Here is a 25,360-nt window from a genome sequence, read left to right as displayed (position 1 = left end):
ACAGAATTCAGTCCCTGGAAGAAGTATCTTCACAGTGACCCAGAGTGCCTTACTGTAAATAGTGCTTCAGAGCTTGCAACGTTAGAACAGAAAAGTAATTTTAGAAAACAAAAATTGGACATTTATTCATAACTCAAAAGAAATACTAAGCAGATAGCGTAAGAGATTAAATATAAACACAGTGAGTTCCACCCCAGCCCTATTTCTCCAAGGCTGCATAGTCAAACGGAATCTCTGGAGAGAACACCTGGACAACAGAGGATGGGTCAGCGCCGCCTCCGGTCTGGACTCCTGCTGCGTCTGCGGCCACCTCTAGGGAGAAGGAAAAGGGGCAGGGTCCATCAGAGGGACATAATACCTTGTCCTTATTTTGTTTTGCTCATATTTCCTCCACTTAGATAGTGTTTCCCCTCTCCACTTTACCTCCTCTTGCCCTTGGGTGGACCCCGAACAAAACACCAGTCTACGCTGATCGGCTGTCCCATCAAATCCTGGCCATTGAGTCCCTCCATAGCAGCTTGGGCCTCCTTGTATGTTTCATACTCAACTAGAGTATACCCCTGGAACAAGTGAAAAGACAGATGATCAAAACTCTCCTATTCCATCAAGCTTTTTTCTACTCAAACAGAAAAATCCATAAACTCTAAACAACAAATGTACATCATATATTCCTATTATATATACAACTTGTCTGTTTCTGCCTGTCTCTTTGCTATGTCTAACAAAATCAATTCCCAAAGTCATTTTATTTCAACTTTACTCTTGGCCAACCACAGCAAACGTGGGAGAACTACCAATGCTGTCTAAGGGTTATGGATGAAGAGAAGCAATGGCGTATCACTCACAATACCTTTAGATATCCTGTACGTCTGTCCAGGTTGAGGTGGATGTTTTTTATTTCTCCATACTCTGCAAATTTATCATGGATGTCTTCTTCCGTGGCTTCCTCATGGACTCCAGTAACAAAGAGAATCCAACCTTCAACAGCTGTTCGGGAAGGGAGGGAGGTTGTTTGAGCACATGAAAGAAAAACTTCAAGCAAGATCACAGAAGTAGAGTGTGTGCAGACTCCACAGAGATTGGTTAAGCTACCTCTGACCCCATTCCTACTGGGTTTTATTTCATTGGCCCCTAATTCTCTACAGACAGGCTCCATTTACTTACAGCGCTGTGGTCCGGGTTCATCGCCATCCTGCTCCACGCTATCATAATCCTCACGCATCCGCGCTCGAGACCCCTCTTCTATTGGAAAGACACAGGAGATCACCAGAAATCCCCCTTCTCCCACTGTTCACCATGAGTCTTTATGGGGACTCCAAAGCTCGTCGCTCTCGCCATTCTAGACCCCATTCCACCCACACTCACCGGAGCCAAAGCCACGTCCCTTCCGTTTCTTCGCTTTTTCTTTCAGTTTGTGGATGCTCTCTGCAGCCCCAGAAGTAAAAGAATAAGTGAGAAAAATAACAGTTATTTACAACAATAGTCTCCTTCCCAGACATTATCTGAAACCAGGCCCCACCACCTCCAGGCTCAGTCCCTTCCCGGCCCGCCCCCATTCCTCCCATCGGGGGCGGAGTCTCCAACCAACCGAAACCCAGTTCCCCGGCTCCCATCCTCCCTGCTGGGGAGAAAGATTATATTTTCCTAATACATCCTTCTCTCGCACCTTCCCCGCTTCCCGCAGCCGCCTCCACTGTCCTCACCGTCCCCATCCTCATCCATGGCGAAATCCTCGCCCCCGGCCTCATGAAGATCCAGTACGTCCGCCATCTTGCCTAAGCTCGCACTCTCTTCCGTGACGCTCAAGCACTTGGCTCCTCGGGAAACTGTCGCGGAGGGGAAAGGTCGCCAGTCAAGTTGACCAATTAAAAACTAACTCTAAGTCCTGCCCTCGGCGCGGTAATAATACGCAGTGGAGGCGGGCCTACTTTGGGAGGATACCGGAAGTGCTCCTGTAGCCATCTTGAGCGGGTCGGGAGCTGAAAGGGGCAACCCTGTGGGACACGCTGGGGGGGGTGGGCGGAGTTAGTGACTTCCTCTTACCTAGAGCAGACGACGAGAAACACTACTGACAGTGAAGCCCAGCCTAATTTTATTAGAGGGTTGCTTTTCGTCTCTTTTCATTCCATACCAGGAAATGGAAGTTGAAGAAAGCTTTTTCTCTAAGAACTTGCAGGCCTACACTGTTCCGAGGAGCAGCCGGATCTGTGATGGAAGCATTAAAAAAAAAAAATTGTTCGGTCAGCAATGCTGCCTCAAAAAGCTGCTCCTGGAACGTACTGCAGCACGGGCTTTCTCTCTCAGAAAATCAGCAGACCTGGGTGTCCGTGTTGATTGATGAGACAGATATCAACTTTTCTTTTTTAAAAAATAATCTCTCTGAGAATTCCCTGGTGGTCCAGTGGTTAGGACTCCCGCTTTCACTGCAGGCGGGATTCAATCCCTGGTCAGGGAACTAAGATCCTGCAAGCTGCCTGGCCCGGCTAAAAAAATAAAACTAAAAATCTCTCAAACTCTGCCTACCACCTCTGGGAATTAAAAAATCATGGCTTTAAACAAAATAGGGGCTTTAGCTTCTTTGAGGATAGTACAGCTATTTCACGTTTAAAAACCCAGGAGTTGAGGCAAACAAAATATTGCCCCCACATTCTGGAATCCGATGTAGGCCTTACACAAACAATAGTGGGCTGCATATTCACTTATTAATTTTTAAATCAAACAGTTATGAATGCCTATATGTGTGTCTAATATTAGAAGAGGTGCTAGCAATACAAGGGGAAATACTTGCATTATCAACAATCACGTTATAATAGCATTATGAAAGTGATCGTTGCCATCACAACGCACTACGGCAATACAAAAAAAGTTTCTAATAGGACAGGAAGTAAGGAGAGTGCATTTAATGGAGGGCTTCCATTTAAACTGGGCCTTTAAGTCTGGGTAGTTTTCCAGGCAAAGGAGTTGTATGGAGACTAAGATACACTAATCCATTCTCTGCAGTATGTAGTGTGATCTTTTAAAAAATCAGTTGGTCACATCTCTACTAAAAACCCTTACTTGACTTATTTTTGCACTTAGAATAAAGTTCAGACTCACACAGCCTGCTCTGCCTATGTCTCCAAACTCTTCCACCACCATTCTTCCCTCTCACCCATTAAGCTCTCCCTATACTTTCCCTCAACTCTGTTCTACTCTTTCCCATCTCTGGACTTTTTGTAACTCTCTGTCCCTGTTGCTCTTGCTCCAGCTTTTCACATGGCTAGTTCAACCCCGTCCTGTAGGTCTCCCTGAGATACTACTGTCACCCAGAGGGGTCTTCTCTACTCTATCTTTCTTTCTTATTTCCTTCACAGAACTTAAATTCAAACCTTTAATTACCTTGTCTACTTTCTAACTTGTTTATTGTCTGTTTTTCCCCTTAGAATGTAATCCTTATGGCAGAGATTCTTATGTACAACTATATCCTCAAAGTTTAGACCAGTGCCTGGTTCATAGTAGACATTTGGTAAATATTACTGAATGAATATCAGAATGGCAAGAAATTCTGTATGCCTGATGCTGTGTAATCAGGAAATAAAGCTGGAAATATAGTTTAGGGCCAAACTGTATGTCATGCTAAGGATTTGGAACTTACCCTATAGGCAAGAAATTTTTCTAATTCAATATTTTAGTATTCATAATTTTTAACATTTGCAAATAGCCCCCATACTATTTTCAATTTGTGTTTTTTCCTTAAATAGACTGGCATTTTAAACAAATTTATACTAAATTTAAATATCACTGCCATAAATGGAAAACATATTTTTCTATTACAAATTCAGCTAAAAGCATAACTAGTAAAAATGAAAAATGTTTGGCCATGTACCACCTAAAATCTTCTCAGATAATACCAACGGTTCACATATAAAACTTTGGGAAGTGCTGCTAAAGGTAAAGATAGCTAAGTGATGGTTTAAGCAAGGGAGTGGTACAGTCATAAGTATTTTAGAAAGAAATCTGATAGTAGTGTGGAGGATGTTAAGAATGAAGGTAGAGACTAATTAGGAAGCTACTGCAGTGGTCCAGCCCCGAGATGATAAAGGACTGAACTAAGACAGTAGATATGGACAAAACAGATTGGGAAGTTTATATAGGAAGTAAACTCAACAGTAAGTGACTGATTAGATGATAAAAGGGAGGCACTGAGGATGGATCTGAGGTTCTAGCTTAGGTAGCTGGGCAGATAATAATTTCAATAGCAGATCTGGGGAGTCAAAGAGGAGCATGTATGGAGAAATGGTTTTATTTTAGATATGTAAGTTCAAAGAGCTTGTGTCATTCAGGTGGTAATGTCCAATATGTGGAAATACAGATGTAAAAGCTCAAAACAGGTTGGGGTGGGAGGAATAGTTTTGAGCATTGTATGATAGCGGATGAGATTGCCAGTGGAATGGGTAGAGCTTCAGGAGAAAGGGCCAAGAACAAAATTCAGGCTCCTCAAATGTCTGGAGAAGCGGAGGCAGATGCCTTCCCCCAGCAGTACAACCTTATTTCTACCACCCAAAAAATACTAAGAAAAGTTCTTTTTTCATATATATGTAAAAGAAAGGGTCATTTTAGAGCTCCTCTGATACGTAGGTCTCAAGAAAGAATCAATCTGGCTCACTAGACAAAAATCTATTTTTAATTGTATAAAATTATACATATAAAATACATAGAAAGTACTAAAAGGTAAGTAAAACTTTAACACCAACAGTGGACAGATCAGGGAACAATTTTTCTCAAGTTCTTTGGGATCTTACTCGTTGGTATTTGAGAAAAATAATCCAGGAGGTGCAAAGACAAGTTCTCCCCGTAACTCAACACCCCTTAACACTTCCCAGAGAAAAGAGCAAAGGAGAAATGAGGGTTTATGATATCCGGATTATAAATATCAATAAAAATTGAATAGACACACCTATTATTTAATGTAGGAGCCTCTGCTCCAACCCTACATGTGCTTCATGGAATACAGAGATGGAGCTTGGAGAATTCAAGGAAATCCTTTTCAAGCACTAACACAATTGTTGCTAGATTCCTTGCCTCTGATCCCATATGTACTGGTCACTAAGATGATTTCAAAAGCAAGAAAGCTGACTTTCATCTTTTCCCTATCTGATCCAAAAGAGCAAACTGTAGCCTGTTTCCTAACCCATTTCTAAAAGCAAAGTGTATAATTGTAAAATGGAAAGTGTAATTGCAGGAACATTAAATTTCCCAAACTCAGTTTAGGAAGTGCACTGAGCTATAATATAGTATAAAGGCGATTACAGAAACAAGGAGAAAATATATCTTAGAGAGATCTACAAAAAATTCTCCCAAAGGGAAATGCTTTAGCTGTACTCCAGATCGTTTCTCTCCTATTTTACCCAGGAAAGAGGTGGGGGGAAGAGAATAGTATTAAAAACACAAGTAGCTGATCATTGATTCTCTTTCCCCTCCTGCAGTCTCTCATGGTTCCAATTAGGAAGTGCCATAATGCCAAAGTCTCATCTAATTTTTCTGGTCAACTCATGCTCTAATAATCAATGTGGAGGAAGAAGAAAGAAAAGAGGGAAAACAAATGTGAATCTAAGGTATATACATCTAAGGTCATAAACAGCAGCCACTTCGTGGGAGTAGGAGGAACGTAGCCCTCACCAAACTGGACAGATAGTGTTTCCAAAGAGCAAAACGATGGGAGGAGAAAAAGGAGGGAAATATGCTTTACCTTCTACCAATCTTTGCAGGCAGGAAGATCTATAGCCAGGGCTTAACTAAGCTAGGTGAGCAGGGGAGGAGGAGTAAAAAAAGAATACTGAAAGGTAAGCAACTTCAACCCTGACCCCTTCAGTAGAGTAGAGTACATCTGGAAATCTGGACTACTGGTATGGTATGGTATGCATGCCCCAGAAGCAACATAGGTGATAAACCCCTACAGATTGTGTTTATACTCCCTCTCTTGTTTCTGGGCAGTTTCTCAGCAATGATTTTAAAAATAAGAAACCAGATCTCCACTTCCTTCCAAATAATAAAGTAAGGAAGCCCCAAAAATGAAGTACCATTTGGAGGCAGAGGAGGAGTCAGGTAGTGGTGTGGAGGGGGTGGTGTAGGTCAGGAAATATCTAGTTACTGGAGGAACAACTTGGTACCAAGTAGCCCCAGCTCAAGATAAACCAAAGCCGAAGTCTTCATTTTCATGTCCTGTTGGGTCCAAGAGAAAGCAGGAATGAGGGTGAGGGTGGGGCACACAGTCCTTATTCAAGCTCCCTGTTATTTTAAAAGAAGGAGACATGAACAATTAGTCAATCATTTTGTGCTATTGAAATGACTACCCAGAGTTACTGGAGTGTAAGAGCTAACAAAGCTCCAAAGACAGCCTGCTCTTCTTGTAAAGTGGTGTGGAGATGTTTTAAAAGCAACTACATCCAAAAACTACAAGTAAGAAAAGGGATCTCTCAGCAAATAGGAATCCAGGTGTAGAATTTATACATACATATATATATATATATATATGTATGTATGTATATATTTGTATTTTAAAGTATAAAATTGAGAAAGTATGTACAGAAATCACACTAAGTCTTAGAAAGGACATATAAAAAACAGGCCTGGAGAGGATGGGGAGTATGTGGGTAGATGCCTAGCAATTGGAAGAATGCATGTTGCCCAACTGCCCAGCAGCCAGCATGAGAATATCTTTCTTCTCCTTGTGGAAGCGCAGCTCCTTGCCTGCCAGCCGGGCTTCATCCAGCTCCCGCTCAGTAGAGGCCAGCTCTCTAGACAGCGCTCCCGGCACACTCTGCTCCCGGCTCACCCAGTCCAATGCCATTTGGTGGCGAATATCATCATCTAGGGCCCGGTGTGAGTAATGAGCCAACACTTCCTGGAGGGGGAGAGGAATGTCAAAGTCACGGACAAAGTAAAGGTTCATACCACACTGACCCAACTGGGACTAGGAGCTCTCAGCCTTTGAGCCGTAACTGAAGTCAGCATTGGAATCCTTTGAGGAGATTCTTATGGGGAACTTCCTGGTGGGAGAAGCAAGGCAGGTAAAAGAATCACAGTTAAGATTTTAAAAGGAAAGATTATAGGAATGAAGCCTTTAAGTAAGGCTTTCAAGATTCACAACCCGGTAGGCTTGCTTATTCTAACACAACATCCACCTCCAAATAGTCCTTCTGGGACTTCCCTGGTGGCACAGTGGTTAAGACTGTGTGCTCCCAATGCAGGGGGCCCGGGTTCGATCCCTGGTCAGGGAACTAGATCCCACGTGCATGCCGCAACTAAGAGTTCACATGCCACAACTAGGAGTTCACATGCCACAACTAAGGAGCCCATGTGCCGCAACTAAGACCCGGTGCAACCAAAATAAATAAATAAATAAACATTAAAAAAAAAAAATAGTCCTTCTGCCAGACTCCCCTCACCCATAGGAACTCTTACCTGCCGAGAGCACTGTCTTTCTCTCATGGCCTTAAGGCTGCCATTCCAGTGCAGCAGTTGAAAAACTGTCATTAGCTCCTGGAGGAAGAAAATATGAAGTGCCAGGACAGTGGCATATATATTGGGGGGTTGCATCAGAATTAAATGGGGAAACTTTCACAAAATGTATTTGTGGCAGCATCTCTTATACCAACTCTGATACGTCCTTGGGGGAAGGAAGGTGTTTATACTTTGAAAAATATCCTAATAACCTTTTCTGCCTTCCTTTCCAATTGAGTGTTAGTAGGAGGTGCGTGCGCATGTGTGTGTGTGTTTGTGTGTGTGTGTGTGTGTGTGTGTGTGTGTGTGTATACAGGCTGACCCATGTTATTTGAGCCAGGGAAGTAAGTGGAATAGTATAGTACCTGGAACTCCAACATTGACTTGCCCTTGTTGGATTCCAACATGAATCGGAAGGCACCAATCCCTGTATTTGGGTTGTCAGCTTCCTCCCTGTTGCCCTGGTAACAGAGGAAAGGAAAAGACAAATAGATTTTCAATCAGGATTATCACCTCAAGGAGCACTGTCCAAGAGAAATATAATGCAAGCCACATGTTTAATGTAGTTGCCACATTACAGTAAAAATAAACAATAAATATTAATTTTAATAGCATATTTTATTTAACCTAATATACTCAAAATATTATTTCAACTATAATCATTATAAAAATTATTAATGAAACATTCTTTTTCTTGTACTAAGTTTTCAAAATCTGGTATCTCTTTCATCTTACAGCACATCTCAATTCATACTAGCCACATCTCAAATGCTCAATAGCTATATGTGGCTAGTGGCTATTCTGCTGGTCAGCACAGTCCTAGAGGCCTCCAAAGTCACCACACATTTTAACTTAGGTAACAGAGAAAAGTCAATCTGGTTTTCCCTATTTTACAAAAGGGGGAACACTGAAACATAGAGGAGAGTCCTGATTTAGCTAAAATAACAGAGTCAGTTCAGCATACAGGATTGGACTAGCCTAGAGGACAACTGACAAATGCATTTTAAAGGGCAACAATAAAAGTCATAAGCATGGCAAATTCCGGGTAGCAGTTTGGCCTCCTGGACATTTGCTTCGTGTGTCTTCTACTGGCGACATGACCCTGCAGGGGTAGAACTAAGATACATTGTCCTACTTGCAGGCCTAGCGTGTACAAAAAAACAATACAGTATAGAAGTTAAGAGCATGGACTAGGGCTCCTACTAGTCCTGTGGCCTTGGTGAAGTGATTTAACCTCTCTGCTCCTCAGCTACCTTAACTGTAAAATGAGAACAATCATAGACCTACCTTATAGGATTGTTTTAAGAACTGAGGAGTTTTTAAATTTAAACTTAAAAAGAGATAAATGCAGTCTAACAATTCCAATCATATAATTTGGGTGCATTATTGTATTGGACCTGGTGTCCAGTTACACAGTCCAAATCCATTCAGGTACTGGCTCTGGTTTGTGCTATTTGGTGGTAGTTTCATATTATTGGAGATAATTCCAGATCCTAGGTCTTGCAGGGGCTCCCAAAATAAGGGCATCTCCTGGTTTACTAGTGACCCTTTTGTCAACCTGATCTAGAAGAATAAGGCCAGGAGACTACTGGGAACATAGGGATCCAACTTTCTCCTCCTGCTTCCTAGAGAGGTTTCCTGCTCTTTCTAGCCAGTTCCACACACCCCCCACCTCCCAAGATAAGAACTTTATTCTGCTCTCTTTGAGCAAGGGGACTGGATAGGGGTCAGGAGCCAATTAAGTTATATCCAAATTCAGTTTATTGTGGGATGCTTTATCATGGGGTTTTACTGTATATGTATCACACCTAAAATAATGCCAGGCACTTAGTAAGTATACCATAAGTATAGTTTATTATTATTATTTGCTTTCACTGTGCTAGAATCAACAAGAAGTCAGAACTACTCAAAATCAACCCACTTTGTTTTGTGGCTCATGAGAAACAATCATGCCACATGTAGTTAATCTTTGTGGTGAAGCAAAGATCACAAAATTTGGATTTAGAAGTGAAAATCTAGAGGCAGGAAGGAAAAAGGTGGTAATTTTCACTATTAGGATTTAGGGCTCTAAAGCAAGCAATAGTTTTCATTTTTATCTATAATAGTTCAATGCGATACCTTATTCAGTACCTCCAAACTTTTCCATGATATGGCCCAAAGAAAATAATGACCCTATCTGTACAGCCAACTGGGATATACAGAGAAGGCTGCTGGCAGACCAGCTGCCAGCAGAGGCTGCGGGGCAGAGGAGTCCATCTGTCCTAGGCCTTGTTCAATTCCCCTGAGAGTTGAGGGGATCAATATCATGGCACATCTGTAACCTATCTGGAGTACACGAGTGTGGAATGACCCACCATTGGCAAGTTCCACCACATATGACACTTCTACACCTAACAAGGTGATAAATGAGCTCCATTTATTCAATAAACATTTAATCACAGAATACTTGATTAGTGGTAGTAACATTAGAATATAATTGGAAAGGAATTAGAGTTAATTTTAATTTAACCTACTTATTTTACAAATGAGGAAACTCAGACCCACAGAGGCTAGGTGATTTGTCAAAAGACATAATATAGTGTCAGATTCAGGACTTTTGAAGGACAAAAGCTAAAAGCAAAGAATGTGGACATCACTCTTTGCCCATGGCTAAGACCAAATGAAAATTGTTATGCTGGAGTATGGGAATTCCATTGGGATATTAATGAGAAATCCATTAAGTTCTCAATTTGGGGGGTTAATAAAAAAAGAATAGTGGCATGAGAAGAATAATAGTTTACATTTCTTAAACACTTTGTAGCAGACACTGCTGGTGACCTATCCAATATCTATTTCCTTCTTCCTTACTAAAGAACCTTAATCTTATTCTAGTGCCTATACATCTCCCAATTGCCTCAGAGAAGAGTGACTTTATCCTAACTCCAGTGGGTAAATCCTAATCCCTTTTGCCTGTAACTGGTTTTAAGGTGGGAATTCTGGGCATTGGGTGGTAGAGGGGAGTTCTGCTGGAGAGCTTCTGGGAAAAGATTCCTTACTACTAAGGAGACACGAGAAAAGATGGTCTCTTTCTGTCTCTGAGTTTAGTTTTGTCTGTATTTAACAACTGGAACTCTGTAGCTGTCTTGCACCCTGAGGGGAGTCAGTCCAAGGGCAAAGCCAATATCTAGAGGATGGCTGAGTTGAGAGATGGAAAGAATTTGGGCCAGTAGATGATGACATTCTTTTTTTTTTCCCCAGGTTAAATGTCTGCTTTATTCAGATCCAGTGACCAGAGGTCCAGGCAGCCAATTTTGCAGGAGATTTTGCACCTGAGTGTCTCCCTGCCCCACCCTCCCAAGAATGTGCTCCTACAGATGGGACATCAGAACTCATCCTTTATGTCAAAATGGGACTGGTCTTCGGGCTTGAAGTCCAGGTTGGGGCTGCCATCCTAGATGATGACATTCTTGATCCATCGAATTATCTAGCCCTGAAATCTGACCTACTTCTAGACTTCCTACCATGTTAGATAATACATTTCCTTCTTTTATTTATTAAGTCAACTTGAAGTGAGATTTTCTATTACTTGCATCCAAAGGCACCTAAACAGATAACATGTGCTAAGTGCTGGAACATATTCTCTTTTATCCAATAATCCTATGTGACAGGTATAATTGTTATCCTATTCTACAGATGAGGAAACCACGACAGATTAAATATCTTGTTCAAAGTCACCTAACAAGTAGAACCATAATTTCAAAACGATGAATTCAGAGCCCATGCTCATAACCACTGCTTTCTATAATCCAATCTAATGTTTCATTTTATAATACACTAGGTGACTTAAGAGTGAAAAATGTGCTTTCTTAATTTTAACTGATTTGATTAATATAAAAATATTTTTATTCCCTGCAGATACTGCTGACTGGGGCAAAAAGTAATAGGAGAAAAACAGATGGGTCCTAGGTTACAGAGGGATTATGATTCAAAGTGTTCAATACTAATCTACAAAACAGATAACTGAAGCAGTTTAGTATATGTAATTACATCATAAATGCAAAGAAAACATAAACAGAAAATTGATCTGACTTTATCTCCCTATCAATGGTCTTGTGCAGAGGGAGGAAGAAGGCAATGCTAATTTCTAAGATGTACCTCTAAGCTAGAAAAGTCTGTAAGTTGACTTGGGCTCTAGTCTTGGCTCTACCATTTACAAGCTATATTACTTTAGGCAAAACTTCACTTTTGTGTTTTTAGTTTCCTCATCTGTAAAATAGGGGTAATAATAGTACTTATACCTCATAGGATTGTTGTTAAGATCAAATGAGATAAAATACATATAAATCCCCTAGAATAGTCCCTGGCACAAAATAAATACTCAATTAGGATTAGCTATGGTTATCATCATTATCATTATCATTTGAAAGAACAGATGTTCTTTTTAAAGGGAGTACATAAATTACACTCCCCATTCCCAGAAATGTAAAAAGACAAGACACTTGTATTATAAAGTGTTCTTCATTAATAAGATGAAGTAATGGAGGCAGGAAACAAGTGACAATAAAAACGGTCATAAAAAAAAAAGAACAGTGAAGGAAGAAGGGACTAAGGTCGTAAACCAAAATTGGGAAGAGTGAAATTCAAGCTCAATTTTTATTTTGTAATACCTCTAAACTTCCACAAATCTTGAAATAAAGGTTTCTAGATACCAAAGAGACATAATGAAAGAGACAAAATAACAAAAACAAAAACACACATAGAATTAGAGACTGAGACATGTGGAGCATATAATACAAAAGACTGACAGAAAATAAACAGAAAGAACAGAAATGCAGACAGGAAAGAAAACCAAGAATTCATGCTCTGTTTCCCAGGAATATACAAGATTTCCCAATCAGCCAATTCTCCCATCCCCCACTCTCCTCCCTTCCAACTCCAAGTAACTTACATTGAAAGATGCCAGGGCCTCAGAGACACTCTTCTCAATGAACTCATCAGTGATTCTTCGGGAAGGATGTTCATTAAACACAGAGTTCATCAGCGCAATCTTTGCAGCACTCCGCCGGGCTTCAGCTTTTGTGGGGCAAAACTAGGCAGGGAGACAGAAAAAATATGTGTGCATGTGTATCTGAGAGAGAGGAAGGGAAAATGGGAGGGAAACACTTGGGATAGAAGACACTTGGATACTCTTTGGCGAAATCAGTTTGTTCAACACACCCTCCAAAGTTTTTATTGTAAAATGGTTGGGGCATTTGGAAACATAAATTTGATTCAACATCCTGAAGTCATTAAGGAACTGGAGACAGCTGTAGCTCATACCAAATTGAATGCAGAATGAAGAAGACTGCTGAGCTCAGCATATAATCACTGGATACGAAAAATACCCCTGTTTAAACTGTCAAGAGAATTAATTACTCAAAAGCCAGATTCTGGCCAGTCTGTTAGAAATCTGTATCTTGTTCTCTTATTCTGCAGACAGGCAAGAATTTTTTCATCCCTCTAGATAACCTAAGATTAGAACAAAGCTATGTCTAGGCTGCTTCTGCAGAGGAGCCCTCTAGTCTCTATCAGAAGCACCCATTTGGGATTCTTGGACTTTTCTTTTAGCTACGTGCAGGCAGTTTCCCCAATAATGCAGTGAGCTACGGAGCTATCCCTGAACAGAGTCTAAGGTCTGAGGAAGGATTTTATAGTCTTCCCCCACCCCCTCCCAGTAGAAGCAAAGAGAAGAGAGGTGGCTAGGGAAAGGAAAGCTGATGCAAGGAAAACAAGAAAAAATTTTAAATTAATTCATGTTTTTACATTGTATCCAACATATGTAGTATCACAGAACAAGCCTGATTTTCAAAAGTCTTAAATCACTCAACTTCAGATCCCTAGCCACCATTATAATTCTTCTTCACTGGCTGCCTCAAAGGCCTCTCTGCCCTCTGTCATTTATGATTAGGATGAGAGAAAAGGAAGAAAGTGATGTTATAGTTTTAAAAAGTAGACCAGGTTATGTTTGCTACTTAATCATCCTTAATATCAGTAATTCCCAGTTTCCTTTAGCTGACAGGTCTCTCTGAAACAACATATGGAGTTTGGTACGTTAATCCTGTCCTCTTGCTTATTCAGTTTCTCTGTTTCCACTTCTCTCACTATTTATTAGCCTGCTGCTCTTTCTACTATACAGTGCTCTTTCTGAAAAGTCATCTATGAAGAAAACCACCAGGAGAAATTTCACCTGCCAAAGTGGATATAAAAGATATAAGCTAAAAGGGGCCAAGATAGATAATTCTACTCTTTCAGGAAATAACAGAAATCAAATTACTCTAATGGTCCAGTTTGGGGCATCCCCATAAAATTATTAAATCTTTAATCAACAGTATGATGAGGTGGGAAAAGGAAGGAAACGTCTTATTTTCTAGTAGCAAAAGATAAACATTAGTCATCTTGGGCATATGTTTATTTCTCTGAAATGGCTGGGGCTCTGAGAGAAAAATTTAGTCACCCGATTTGAAATGAAGCTTCCTTAGGACTGTTTCCGTTTGAGGCAGGAACTCAGCTACAATGGCACTCATTCATGCAACAGATTTATTAAGTGTCTATTCTCTGCTGGGCACTGAGTTTGATGGTAGAGATTTAAAACTGAACAAGAAAGAAGACAGACACTACCTCTGCCTCCGTGGAGCATAGTCCACTAGGAGAGAGAAACAGTCGATTACGATATGTTTTGATAAATGATATGACAGGGGAAGTCCAAGGCACTATGGAAGCACAGAGCAGAGGGTACAACTTTGTCTAAGGGTTATACAAACCATACAGAAAACAGAACAAAAGTGTCTAGTCTCTTCTCTAAATTCATACTCAGGCTCTACATTGACATTTCAGGAGGCTACCTTCCTATCTGCAATGTGAAAAATCCATCTTTGATGATAATATTCACACTAGTCAAACTTCTCGTTACCCTGTAATAGCATCAACGCTTTTCATCATCATATACTACAGGACTTTCATATAATTGTAGAATGCTCGTACCAGAAATACTGGTTAGAAATAATCTAATCTAGCTCCTTCATATTATAGATGGGGAAACTGAGGTCCAGAGAAATTACTCGACTTGCCCTGTTAGCAGTCAGGGGAACAAGAATTTGGATCTCCTAACTCTTAGATGAGTACTATTTCCACCATACATAGTCCCTCCCCTTTGATCTCTTAGAGAACTCAAACATTGCTTTCCTTAGTGATAGCCTATGAAAAAGTACTGGGGGCAATGAGTATTAGTCTATGTCCTCAAAAACAGATAGCAGGAAGTTGGAAAGCCAGATTAGAACGTGCGTTAGGTGCTAGTAGTCTGCTTTTCTTTCAGCCTTCAAAAACTCAAACCCACTTTGAATTTGAGCATGGTTAAAAGAAAAGCATGCTACTGAGGTTTTTTCTGCTCAAATGAGCCTCAGATGCTTATCAGAATGATTTGCCCAGAATTGGTCCAAGTCCTCAAATATGTGACTTTGGATAGAGATTTAATGGCCAAAGTGATAGAGAAAGACATTAGTAGCACCTAAGAGTTTATCTTTGCTACTGCTGCCTCAGAACTCTTACCTGGAAACTCCCAAAGCAACTTCCCCCAGGCAGGGTGACATAGCAGACATAGGGAGGACTGTTGGAGGGAACCATCTCATAAACCACTAGAGCCCCATTCTTCAAGTCAGCCCCACGGGACTGTTTCATCTGCCAGAATTCCTGAAGTGCCTCCACCACATTCACTACAAAAAGAGAAGTAGTTAAGTTCAGCAATAAGAACACTTCCAAGCAGTGTTCTGCTTCAATACAGTATCTGTAACCTGTACTTACATTAAGAATCTAGCCCCCTTAGCTCCCTAACGATTACCATTTAAAAGAATTTTAATTAATAAGCCTATGCTGTGATTAAGTCCATTTGCATAGGAAGACCAGAGTATGCCTGCCCTCCTCTGCCACCTCCCTAGTTCACATTTGATTAGTCCTAGACACCAAAGGAGAATAGCATAAATATTGGAGGCCAGAGTTTCCAAGGTCAGCATACCATTATCACTGACTGATGAAGTACAAGTAGATTATTCCACAATTGGTCAGCTGGCCTAGAAGAGTAATAACCGCCATGATCATAAGTGCTAACATTTACTGAACACTTATTGTATGTCACATTTTCTCCAAGTGCTTTACCTATTTAATCACAACAACCTTATGAGGCAGGTACTTTTATTTTCCCCATTTTACAGATGAGGGAAATGAGGCATAGGGAGGTTAAATAACTTGCCCAAGGATATAACAGCTAGAAAGCAGAAGAGCAAGAATTCAAACCCAGGCAGTCTTGGTTCCAGAGTCAATGTTCTTAACCATTATATAATACTGTCACTCAAGGAAATATGGCCCTATTAGCCATTTTCAAGGCTGTGCTTCTAGTGAGCAAACCCATGACTAGATTCCTTTTCCATCCTGGAATACTATGTGTATACTATATATATATGAGAGAGAGAGAGAGAGTGACAGAGAGACAGAGAGAGAAAGAGAGAGAAAGGGAGAGAAAGAAAGAAGGAAGGAAGGAAAGAAAGAAAGAAAGAAAGAAAGAAAGAAAGAAAGGAAGGAAGGAAGGAAGGAAGGAAGGAAGGAAGGAAGAAAGAAAGAAAGAAAGAAAGAAAGAAAGAAAGAAAGAAAGAAAGAAAGAAAGAAAGAAAGAAGGAAGGAAAGAAAGAAAGAGAGAAAGAGAGAGGGAGGGAGGGAGAGAGAGAGAAAGAAAGAAAGAACAAAAGAAAGAAAGACAGAGAGAAAGAAAGAAAGAAAGGAAGGAAGGAAGGAGGGAAGGGAGGAAAGGAATGAATTCTGAGGCTTTCCCTAGGCATAAATGACCTTTGGAAGGACTGTATATTGGGAAACACTCCTCCACAGGTCTCTTGCACTACTTTCCATCTTGCTAGGTATGCCAAGATTTCAAGGCCCTGACTGCTCTTTACTTGGGCCCTTTCTCAGGATTGAATTTGCAGCAAGAAACCTTGATGGATGAAGTAATGTCTCCCTCTGGGACAAAGAACAAGCTTGCTTACTGTTTGCTATAAAATGGCAGGTTCAAAAAGGTCATGAAGAACCTAGTGGCAAGACGGGAATAAAGACACAGACCTACTAGAGAATGGACTTGAGGATATGCGGAGGGGGAAGGGTAAGATGTGACAAAGTAAGAGAGTGGCATGGACATATATACACTACCAAACATAAAATAGATAGCTAGTGGGAAGCAACCGCATAGCACAGGGAGATCAGCTCTGTGCTTTGTGACCACCTAGAGGAGTGGGATAGGGAGGGTGGGAGGGAGGGAGATGCAAGAGGGAAGAGATATGGGAACATATGTATATGTATAACTAATTCACTTTGTTATAAAGCGGAAACTAACACACCATTGTAAAGCAATTATACTCCAATAAAGATGTTAAAAAAAAAAATGGGGTTCCCCAAGCTCAGTGCTCCTCTCCTGTAATGCAACCCATGGCCTGTAAGCATCCACCTGAGCCCTCCACATCAGACTTGGGAGACAAGGGAAACCAATGCAAGCAAACAGGATGCTCATGCTACTTGCTGTTCTATGAGTAATAAAGTCCTTTGTCTCTGACCCAGAAGTCTCTTGACTTCTGCCAGCATCCATGAAACAGTAACCGGCTATGTTATTAGTTGTACAGAGGGTAAAATCAAACTCCAGACTTGACACTGTATTCTAGAAATTCCAGAAGAGTTCCCTTCATCGCCCAATACTTGGATTCAATTATTCCACAAATATGTATTGAGTACCTACTCTGTGCTAGACTGTGTGCTGGGTGCTAGGCTACAATAGTGAGCAAAACCATACACTGTTCCTTTTCCTATGCAACTTACAGTCTAAAGAGGGAGAGAGAGATTAACCAACTATATAATCTCATACAAATGAAAAATTGCAACAGTGATAAGTGCTATAAAGGAGTGGTAAATGGTGGTAAATGTAGGAGCATCTGACTAATTAAGAAGGTCAAAGAAAGCTACCCTGACAAGGTAATATTTAAGGTCAGATATAAGTATGAATTCCCTAGGCAAAAAGGTGAGAGAATAGCGCTCTGAGCAGAAGGAATAGCATGTATGATGGCTCTGCAGCAGCAGGAAATATGGTGAAAAAAGGGACTAGTGTGACCAGAAAAGAGAGAGTGAGGGGTAGTACAAATGCAAGGTGAGGCTGCAAAAAAAAAAAAAAAAAAAAAAAGCAGGGAACAGATCAGGTCAGACCTGGTGGGTCATGTTAGAATATTAGCTTTATCCTAGGAGCAATGGAAATCTATTGAAGGGTTTTAAATGGAAGGAGGGATAAAATCAGTTTGTTTTTGGAAAGGATCTCTTTGACTCTAAGGTTCCAAACATTTCAAATGGCTTTAACTAAAGCCTCGTAATAAAAAATCATCACACACGTTCTCCAGTATCTTCCAACATGACCGCTCTCTACTCTTAGTTACAACAAGGACTCGTTAATTCTATTATACTACATTAGTTAAGATCTGACAAGGAGAAGACACCGAAATGGGACAGACATGCAAGAGATTTACTGGGGAGGAAGTAGGAGAAGGGAGAGCCTTCAGACCATGTTCTAGGTCTGACACCTGTGGAAGGAGAAAGGGAAGGCAGGAAGTTTGGATATGTGAGTCTCAGACTGCAGCACCGTTCCAAGAAAGGTTTGGCCAGGCCAGTAGGAAGTCCTCAAGCCAAAGGAATCCCACATCTCACTAGGATGTGCCTGAGTTAGTACCCCTGCGGTGCTCAGTCATTGACTGGGAGCAGCCTGCAGGATGTGTGGCCTCAGTGCAAATGTGGTGATGAACTCAGAGGGGACAGCAGTTTAAGGCTGTCAGTCAATTATGCTCCCTGCAGCAGGAGATATTAAACACGTTTTCATGGCTGCCACACACACATCAAACAAAAATCTGAGCACTTAATAGGTGCATAGCTCTATTCTAGGCATTAGAGATGCAAAGATGAATAACATACATTCCCTGCCAGGAAGGTGTTCAAAAGCTAGTGGCCAATAATAACTTATCTTACCTGCTCTGCAACTGAAGCAAGCACTCCATGTACCAGCCAGGGTTTGAAAAGCAGTATAAGCTCTTTACTAATACTCTACATTTAACTGACTTTTTAAAATGTTCATTCTTCCATTAAAAGACAGCATGAAAAGAAAACTCTCTTTTTCCCACCCTTGGTTTTAGCAGAGGCTCTTCAGAGGTCACTGCTGCCCAGAAAGCTTAGCCACCCTTGTTCTTTTCATTGAGATCTTTTCAGGCCCAGTTCCCTCTTTGAGACAATTTAGCACAATGTGCTGGGTGACAGCTCTCCTGACGTGCAAACAACAGGGACAATATTGAAATAAAGAGGAAGGGGAGGAGACTGCTATAATGGGGAAGGTCCTATTAAAAAGCATATGTCCAGTCCATATCCAGTTAAATCCCTTTTGGCACAGAGTACAGGACGATTTTTTAATGATAACTCAAAGCCAAAAGAAACAGGGAGTCTTATTTCAGAAATGTGAGTATGAAATGAGGAACTAGGCAAAGTGATCAGGAAAAAAAGCAATGAATTGTGATCTGCATTTGAAAATGCTCATAAGACTCATTCATTTCTAGAGCTGAAAGGGACTTTAGAGATTATCTAGTCCAACTCAGGCTAAGAAATGACTTGGTTGAGGTCACATAGCTGTGGCAAAATTGGGGCATGAATGTAGAAATTCTGATGCCAATGTTTTTTCCAATTTGGGAATCTTAACCCAGGGTCCAAGGTCCAGTCCATGGTTGAGCTTCATGGGGGTTCACAAGTCCCCTAAAACTCTAAGTAAAATTAAGCATGTGTGTGTGTGTGTGTGTGTGTGTGTGTGTGTGTGCGTATGAGTATTTGTGTGTGTGTGTGGGTGTAGGGAGGATGTTCATAGTTTTGATCAGATTTTCAGTGAGGAATCATGGATATAATGGTTTACATAAGGATGGTTAAAGGGACAGTGAGGTAGGAGGGTAGCAATTACTGAGACATACATATCTGACAGTTACAATTAATTTTTGGAAGTCACTGATGGATGCTGGGCTGAAAGGGACACGAAAGACCAAGATAGTGAGGAATATTTAATTGCTTGTACCATAATGTTGAACAACAACAAGAAATATAATACTTTTGGTTTTTCCTTAGGAGATAAAATATTAGATGAATGTCTAAGAGGTAAGACAGACAGACTGTATATCCACCAGAGTAAATACATTAAAACAACACATGGGGACTTCCCTCGTGGTCCAGTGGTTAAGACTCCGTGCTCCCAATGCAGGGGGCCTGGGTTTGATCCCTGGTCAGGGAACTAGATCCTGCATGCTGCAACTAAAAGCCTGCATGCTGCAATGAAGATCCTGCTTGCTGCAACTAAGACCCAGCACAGCTAAATAAATAAATATTTTTTAAAAAATAAAATAAAACAACACATGAAACTATAATAAAAATTTTATAAAAATAAATACAATCTTTTAGTGGGGCAGCATGGATAAATAGATAATAAACAGATAATGAAATTGAGAGGTGAGTGAGAAGGTTCTCTCTGATCATACAGGATGGTGAGAATAGTCTGGCCTGGCTTAATTCACATTATTATGAAGATAGGGAAGCTGGTTAACAATACTTCATCTGACATTTCCTATTTCAATTTGTAGAAGGTATCCCTGAATAGCCCACAGTGCACAGTCTCTGGAAGGGATGGAAGGGAAGGATTGAAAAGTGATGTGACTTTGCGAGAGGACTATGGTAAGCTGAATAATGCCCCCTGCCAAGATGTCCATGTCCTAATCCTTGGAACCTGTAAATGTTACCTTACGTGGCAACGATTTTGCAGACGTGATTAAGTTAGGGATCTGAGATGGGGAAATTACCGTGGATTTTCGGTGGGCCCTAAATGTAATCACAGGTGTCCTTAGGGAAGGAGACTTGATGAAACACAGAAGAGGAGAAGGCAGCATGAACATGGAGGCAGAAATTGGAATGATGCAGTCACAAGCCAAGGAATGCTGGCAGCCCCCAGAAGACAGAAGAGGCAAGGAAGCAGATTCTCCCTTAGGGCCTCTGGAGGGAGCACAGACCTGCTGTGACACCTTGACTTTGGCCCAGTGATACTGATTTTGAACTGCTGGACTCAGAACTGTGAGAGAATAAATTTCTGTTGTTTTAAGCCAACTTCGTGATAATTTGTTACAGCAGCCACAGGAAACTAATACAGGGTCTAATCCAACATTCCAAAAATTAGAAACATTCAGATCAATCATTTTAACTACATAGTCACTTACAACAAAGAAGCTGTCTGTGATTCTGAGGGAAAGGAAAAACTAAACAGAAAATACCACACAAGATTCATTTGTTCAGCCTAGTGGAGCAGCTGGGCAGAATTTCCAATCATGTAACCATATTGTGATATAAAGGGACATCAATAATTTTAAAATAGATAGGTTTGAAGAGAGCAACACAGAAGTTACAGAGCAAGGAAAGTGACTTGGTCATTCAGGCAATCGTGCCAGCTTAGAGACTACCAGCTGTCAGCCATTAGAAGAAGGGGTCTATATGCCATGCGGAAAAAGGGACAAAGGAAACGGTAATGCTAACAATACCTATCAAATGCACAGTTATCAAAGCATATCCACATGCGTAATAATAGCAGCCACTCATTGAGTACTAACTATGTACTGCATGTTTTACATTCATTATCTCATTTAATCCATGCAGAACTATTAAGATAGGTATTATAAGACCTATTGCACAAATGGTGAACAAGCTAAGGAACAGGCCACAGTGGCAGAACCAGGATTTAGAACCAAGGTTTGTTTGCCTCCAAAACCAACCTTCTTTCTGTTGTACTATCCTGTTTTATTGCACCATTAATCCTCACAGAGGCTCTATAAAGTGCACTGTGAGCTCCATGAAGATAGGGATTGAGTGCCTGTCTTGTTCACCACTGGTGATCAATAAATATTCGTTAAATGAATGAATGGAACAGATGAGGCCTAGAGAGATAAAGTAATTTATCCAAGATCACACAGCCATTATCTGACAGGGCCAGGTTCTCTGATTCCAAATCCTATGCACTATAGCCTGATTAAGATCCTGTAGCATACTGAGCTAGGTGTGTATCTTGGGCAGGGACTGCGGGGAGAGATATAGGACAAACAAGTGAAATAACAGAAGAATTTTAAAAAATAAATGCTGAGATCCTACATGAGTCAGGTAAATCTAAAGACCATGCCTGGAAAAGGTGAATTTAGAGCAGTCAGGAAGAAGATGATGAAAGATCTGAATTGAAGATGATGCAGTAAAGCATTGCTGGATTGAGGACTGGTCTGGGCAAAGACTAAAGTAAATTATATTCAGGGGAATAGAGCCAGCCCCCAAATACCATGCCATCAGTCACAAAGGTATGTGGACATATGCCAATGGCAGCTTTACCTATTAATTGAAGCAGAATAAGTGATTCCATGTGGTGAAGGACTTCTGAGCCAAATCAGCAGAGATTCCACTTGCCTGAAGCTAAACTATCTGCCAAACTTTCCCAAAGTACTGGCTGGACACCCAGACTGGAAATGAGAAACTCAAGAATAATGAGAAGGACTGTGGTGAGAGGTAGGGAGGTTGGAGGGGAGAATTGCTGGAGAGTCTGAATCCTGACTGATTGCTCTTGGTCAGTACAATCCCCTTGTTTCCTCATCCTTTCTAAGGAAATGAAAAAGGTTTTACAGGATGCTCAGTTTAGACAAGAGCCTCTCCAGGTAACCCAGACAAGAAAACTGTCACTCCTTTACAATTTTAATAAACACCTATAAGTTTCTAAGAAGAAGTCTTCAGATTTAGGGTGCCCACTCCTGGCTACTCCTATGCCCAGAGGCAAAGACCTTCCCTTGGTCTCGACTTAAAAGAGACCTGAAGCAACACGACAATAGCTAATGGCAATTCCATTACATTGCTCTGTTAAGTCTAGGAATTAAACTAGAAAAACAGTTATATTCCCTCATAATGAATTTCAGGATCATGTGCATTTGCATTCCCAGCACCTAGCAGAGTGACTGCCCTGTGGTAGGAGTTCAAAATGCTGAAGAACAAAGGGAAACTGATGGGAAATGTATCATTGCGCATATAAAGCAAAATGGATCTAAAAATCTGTTTTCATAGGCATCATTGGTTTTACACTGTTAGGATTGAACAATGAGAGAAAATGATGTGTTCTTCCCAAAGAAATATGAACCAATAAATTTGAGAGAATACTTATCATTTTTTAAAGTACCCATTAAGTGTCAGGTGCAATATCTCACTTAGTCCACATCATAATTCTTGAGGAAACTGAAGCTCAGTGAGGTTAAGTCGCTTCCACAGAGACACCGCTGGCAAGTGACAGAGATTTAATCTGGGATTTAATCCAGACTAGTCTGACTCCAAAGCCTGTGTGTGTGCTCTTTTCACTGCACTTTCTCAGGGAGAAAAAAAAAAAAAAAGTCATTACTATCTATAGAGAAAGCCCCACAACCTTTCTCTGTATTAATGTTAAACTAGAAAATTAAAGATACAGTCACTTCCAGGTCAGGCAGGACCCAGCCAAGCAGAGAGAAGTGATGTCTCGGAAATTCCAGACCTGAATTCTGTATCCCACACCGCTCACTATATATTTCTTGTTACACTATAAATCTGGAACTCAAACTCAGGAAATTCTGCATTGGTTAAACAAAAACAACAAAGAAAATTCTCACATCCCCCTTTTTAGAAACCCTGGAAATTAGACATCTTTAAGATGAAGATTTCTAATGGAAATAGGGTTTCTGCCTGGCTCATTTCCACTGAATTTAACATTGAGAGAGCCAAGGCCTGGGATTTATCCTCAGTTCCTGGGCAAGGGCCAGGAAAACAGAGCCAGCCAGACAGAGAGGCTGGAGTTGTGAGGCTCCATACTTAAAAAGACACCAAAGAGGTATTAAGTCACAGGAAGCTGGTGTGGGCTCAATGGTATGGGTCCAGATTTAAAGGCACAATTACAGCGAACTTGTGAAAGCACTGCCTAATTCCCCAGCAAATCTGAAGTTGCATTGGAAATCTCAGAGTGACATAAGTAAGAAAAGAATTTAAAAGTCAAGGTTAAGGAGATGGAGTAAATTATCAGGGAGCCCAGGAATTTCTGAGATCACAGAAGAAAGATTGAGAGGATATGGATGAGAAACGTCTTGGATCTGAGATAAAGGATAGGATCCCACACAACGGGGACTAAAGGCAGAGAGATGTTAAGGCATTAAGCTACAGGAGGAATTCCATTTCTAAAGGAGAAAAGGCTGGATAGAAAAGAGGGTTATATCTGTAAAAAGGGGTCCCTGGAGAACATAGTAGTAAGTCAATAAAGGGGAGGGGTGGGAGGCTTAAACGTGTGTATGAATGTGTGCGTCTGTGCGTGTGCGAGTCTGTGTGTGTGTGTGTGTGTGCAGCCCAGAAGGAAACTCCCCAAAAGGAAATGCATGTGAAGGCTCTGCGCCAGGAAAAGCGATCCAAAGGACTGTGGGAGCAAAGCTCCCTTACAGAGAGGGTGTCCCGCAGGAGGCCAGACCCCGCAGACTCACCTCGGCCATAGCCCTGCGTGTGTTTGGCGAAGCTCCTCACCACGGCCTCCACGGCCTCCCGCAGCACTGCGGGGCTGCCGGCGGCGCCGGGGGGCAGCGGCAGCCCGGCGGCCCCGGACAGGAGCAGAGGCGGCGGGGGCGGTGCGGGGGGCGGCGGGGCCGGCGGGGGGCCCGCCTGGGGTGTGGCGGTGGCGGCAGCGGCCCCAGTCACTCCGGGCCGAAGCGCTCGCAGAGTGCCCCTCCCGCTGGTGCCCACTCCAGGCTGCAGCCGCTGCGCTCGCAAGGTCTCCATCCCGACCGCCAGTGGAGTAGCGGCCCAGAGCCTGCCAGCCTGGCGAGCTAACGGTCCCAGCCTCCCCCGCCAGCGAGCACCCAGGGACTGAAGGAGGTGCCGGAGCCCAGCCGTCAGTCAAGCGGGGGCGGGGGTAAGCCAGGTCTTATGCCAATCACCAGAGAGGGGGCGGGAGCTGGCTCCCATAGGCAAATTACTGAGGAGGGCGGAGGTTCTGAGCAACCAATTACAAAGAGAAAAAGCGATATCCTCTATACGGGAGAAGCTTAGCTTGGGCGCGTCTTTGGGAGTCCTGTGGGGAGTACTAGAAAGCGGGCCAGACCCCAGGGCCGAGGCTAGAAGCAAAAAAAAAAAAAAAAAAAAAGGCCTGGATGCATGGCTGGGGAGAACTGTAGACAGAGTGGGAGGATTCTTAGAGAGCCTTTGTCCGACCACTTCATTTTACAGATGTAAATGAGGAAACTGGCTCAGAGAAGTGACGTGACTTGTCCAAGATCACATGCAATTGGTGGTGGAGCTAAAGCAAGGAAAGATACTGGCATTTAATGAGCATATATTTACTGTTTGTCAGACACTATACAATGTACTTTAGTGCACTGTCTTATCTAATAGTCACAATCACTAACTAGACTTTATTATTTTATGGATAAGGAAACTGACAGAGAGGCTAGATAAATTGTCCAAAATTAAATAGCCAGGAGATGGCAAAGGAGGGTTCAGACATAGATCTTCTGATCTCCAATATTTTAACCTTTTCGTTATACCACATCGTTGGGTCATTTTCTGATTTCACCTATTCTAAGTTGAGGGAGGGAGTAAGAAAGAGTAGAATGGGTTGCTCCCATACCTCTCATTAGAGCAAGGAAGAGTTAGATTATAGGAAGAAAACCAGCAAGCTGAAAGGTCCAGGGGGACAGATTAAGACAGGTACCTTCGTTCACAGGTAACTGTCAGGCTGGGTTCCTCCAAT

General features: G+C 41.7%; 1 protein-coding gene across 2 annotated transcripts; it reads right to left on the bottom strand.

Moving 5' to 3' along the window:
- Positions 1 to 98: 98 nt before the first annotated feature.
- On the bottom strand, positions 99 to 24,492 carry LIX1L (limb and CNS expressed 1 like). 2 transcript variants are annotated; one of them, XM_082459213.1, is made up of 12 exons: positions 24,099 to 24,492; positions 15,046 to 15,209; positions 12,410 to 12,550; positions 7,848 to 7,943; positions 7,444 to 7,521; positions 6,730 to 6,883; positions 1,704 to 1,826; positions 1,366 to 1,425; positions 1,165 to 1,239; positions 851 to 987; positions 424 to 560; positions 99 to 312 (listed from the first exon to the last, which is right to left on the bottom strand). In XM_082459213.1, the coding sequence occupies exons 1-12, from the start codon at positions 24,388 to 24,390 to the stop codon at positions 267 to 269; spliced, it is 1,503 nt and encodes a 500-aa protein (XP_082315339.1). In that variant the 5' UTR covers positions 24,391 to 24,492; the 3' UTR covers positions 99 to 266. The 2 variants fall into 2 exon arrangements, with proteins under 2 accessions (XP_082315339.1, XP_082315338.1); XM_082459212.1 differs by having other exon boundaries at positions 1,165 to 1,242; positions 24,099 to 24,490.
- Between the last annotated feature and the right edge of the window lie 868 nt (positions 24,493 to 25,360).

Source organism: Balaenoptera physalus, assembly GCF_965194825.1.
Source record: "Balaenoptera physalus genome assembly, chromosome: 1".
Taxonomy (NCBI): domain Eukaryota; kingdom Metazoa; phylum Chordata; class Mammalia; order Artiodactyla; family Balaenopteridae; genus Balaenoptera; species Balaenoptera physalus.
This window is presented reverse-complemented; position numbering and strand designations above follow the sequence as displayed.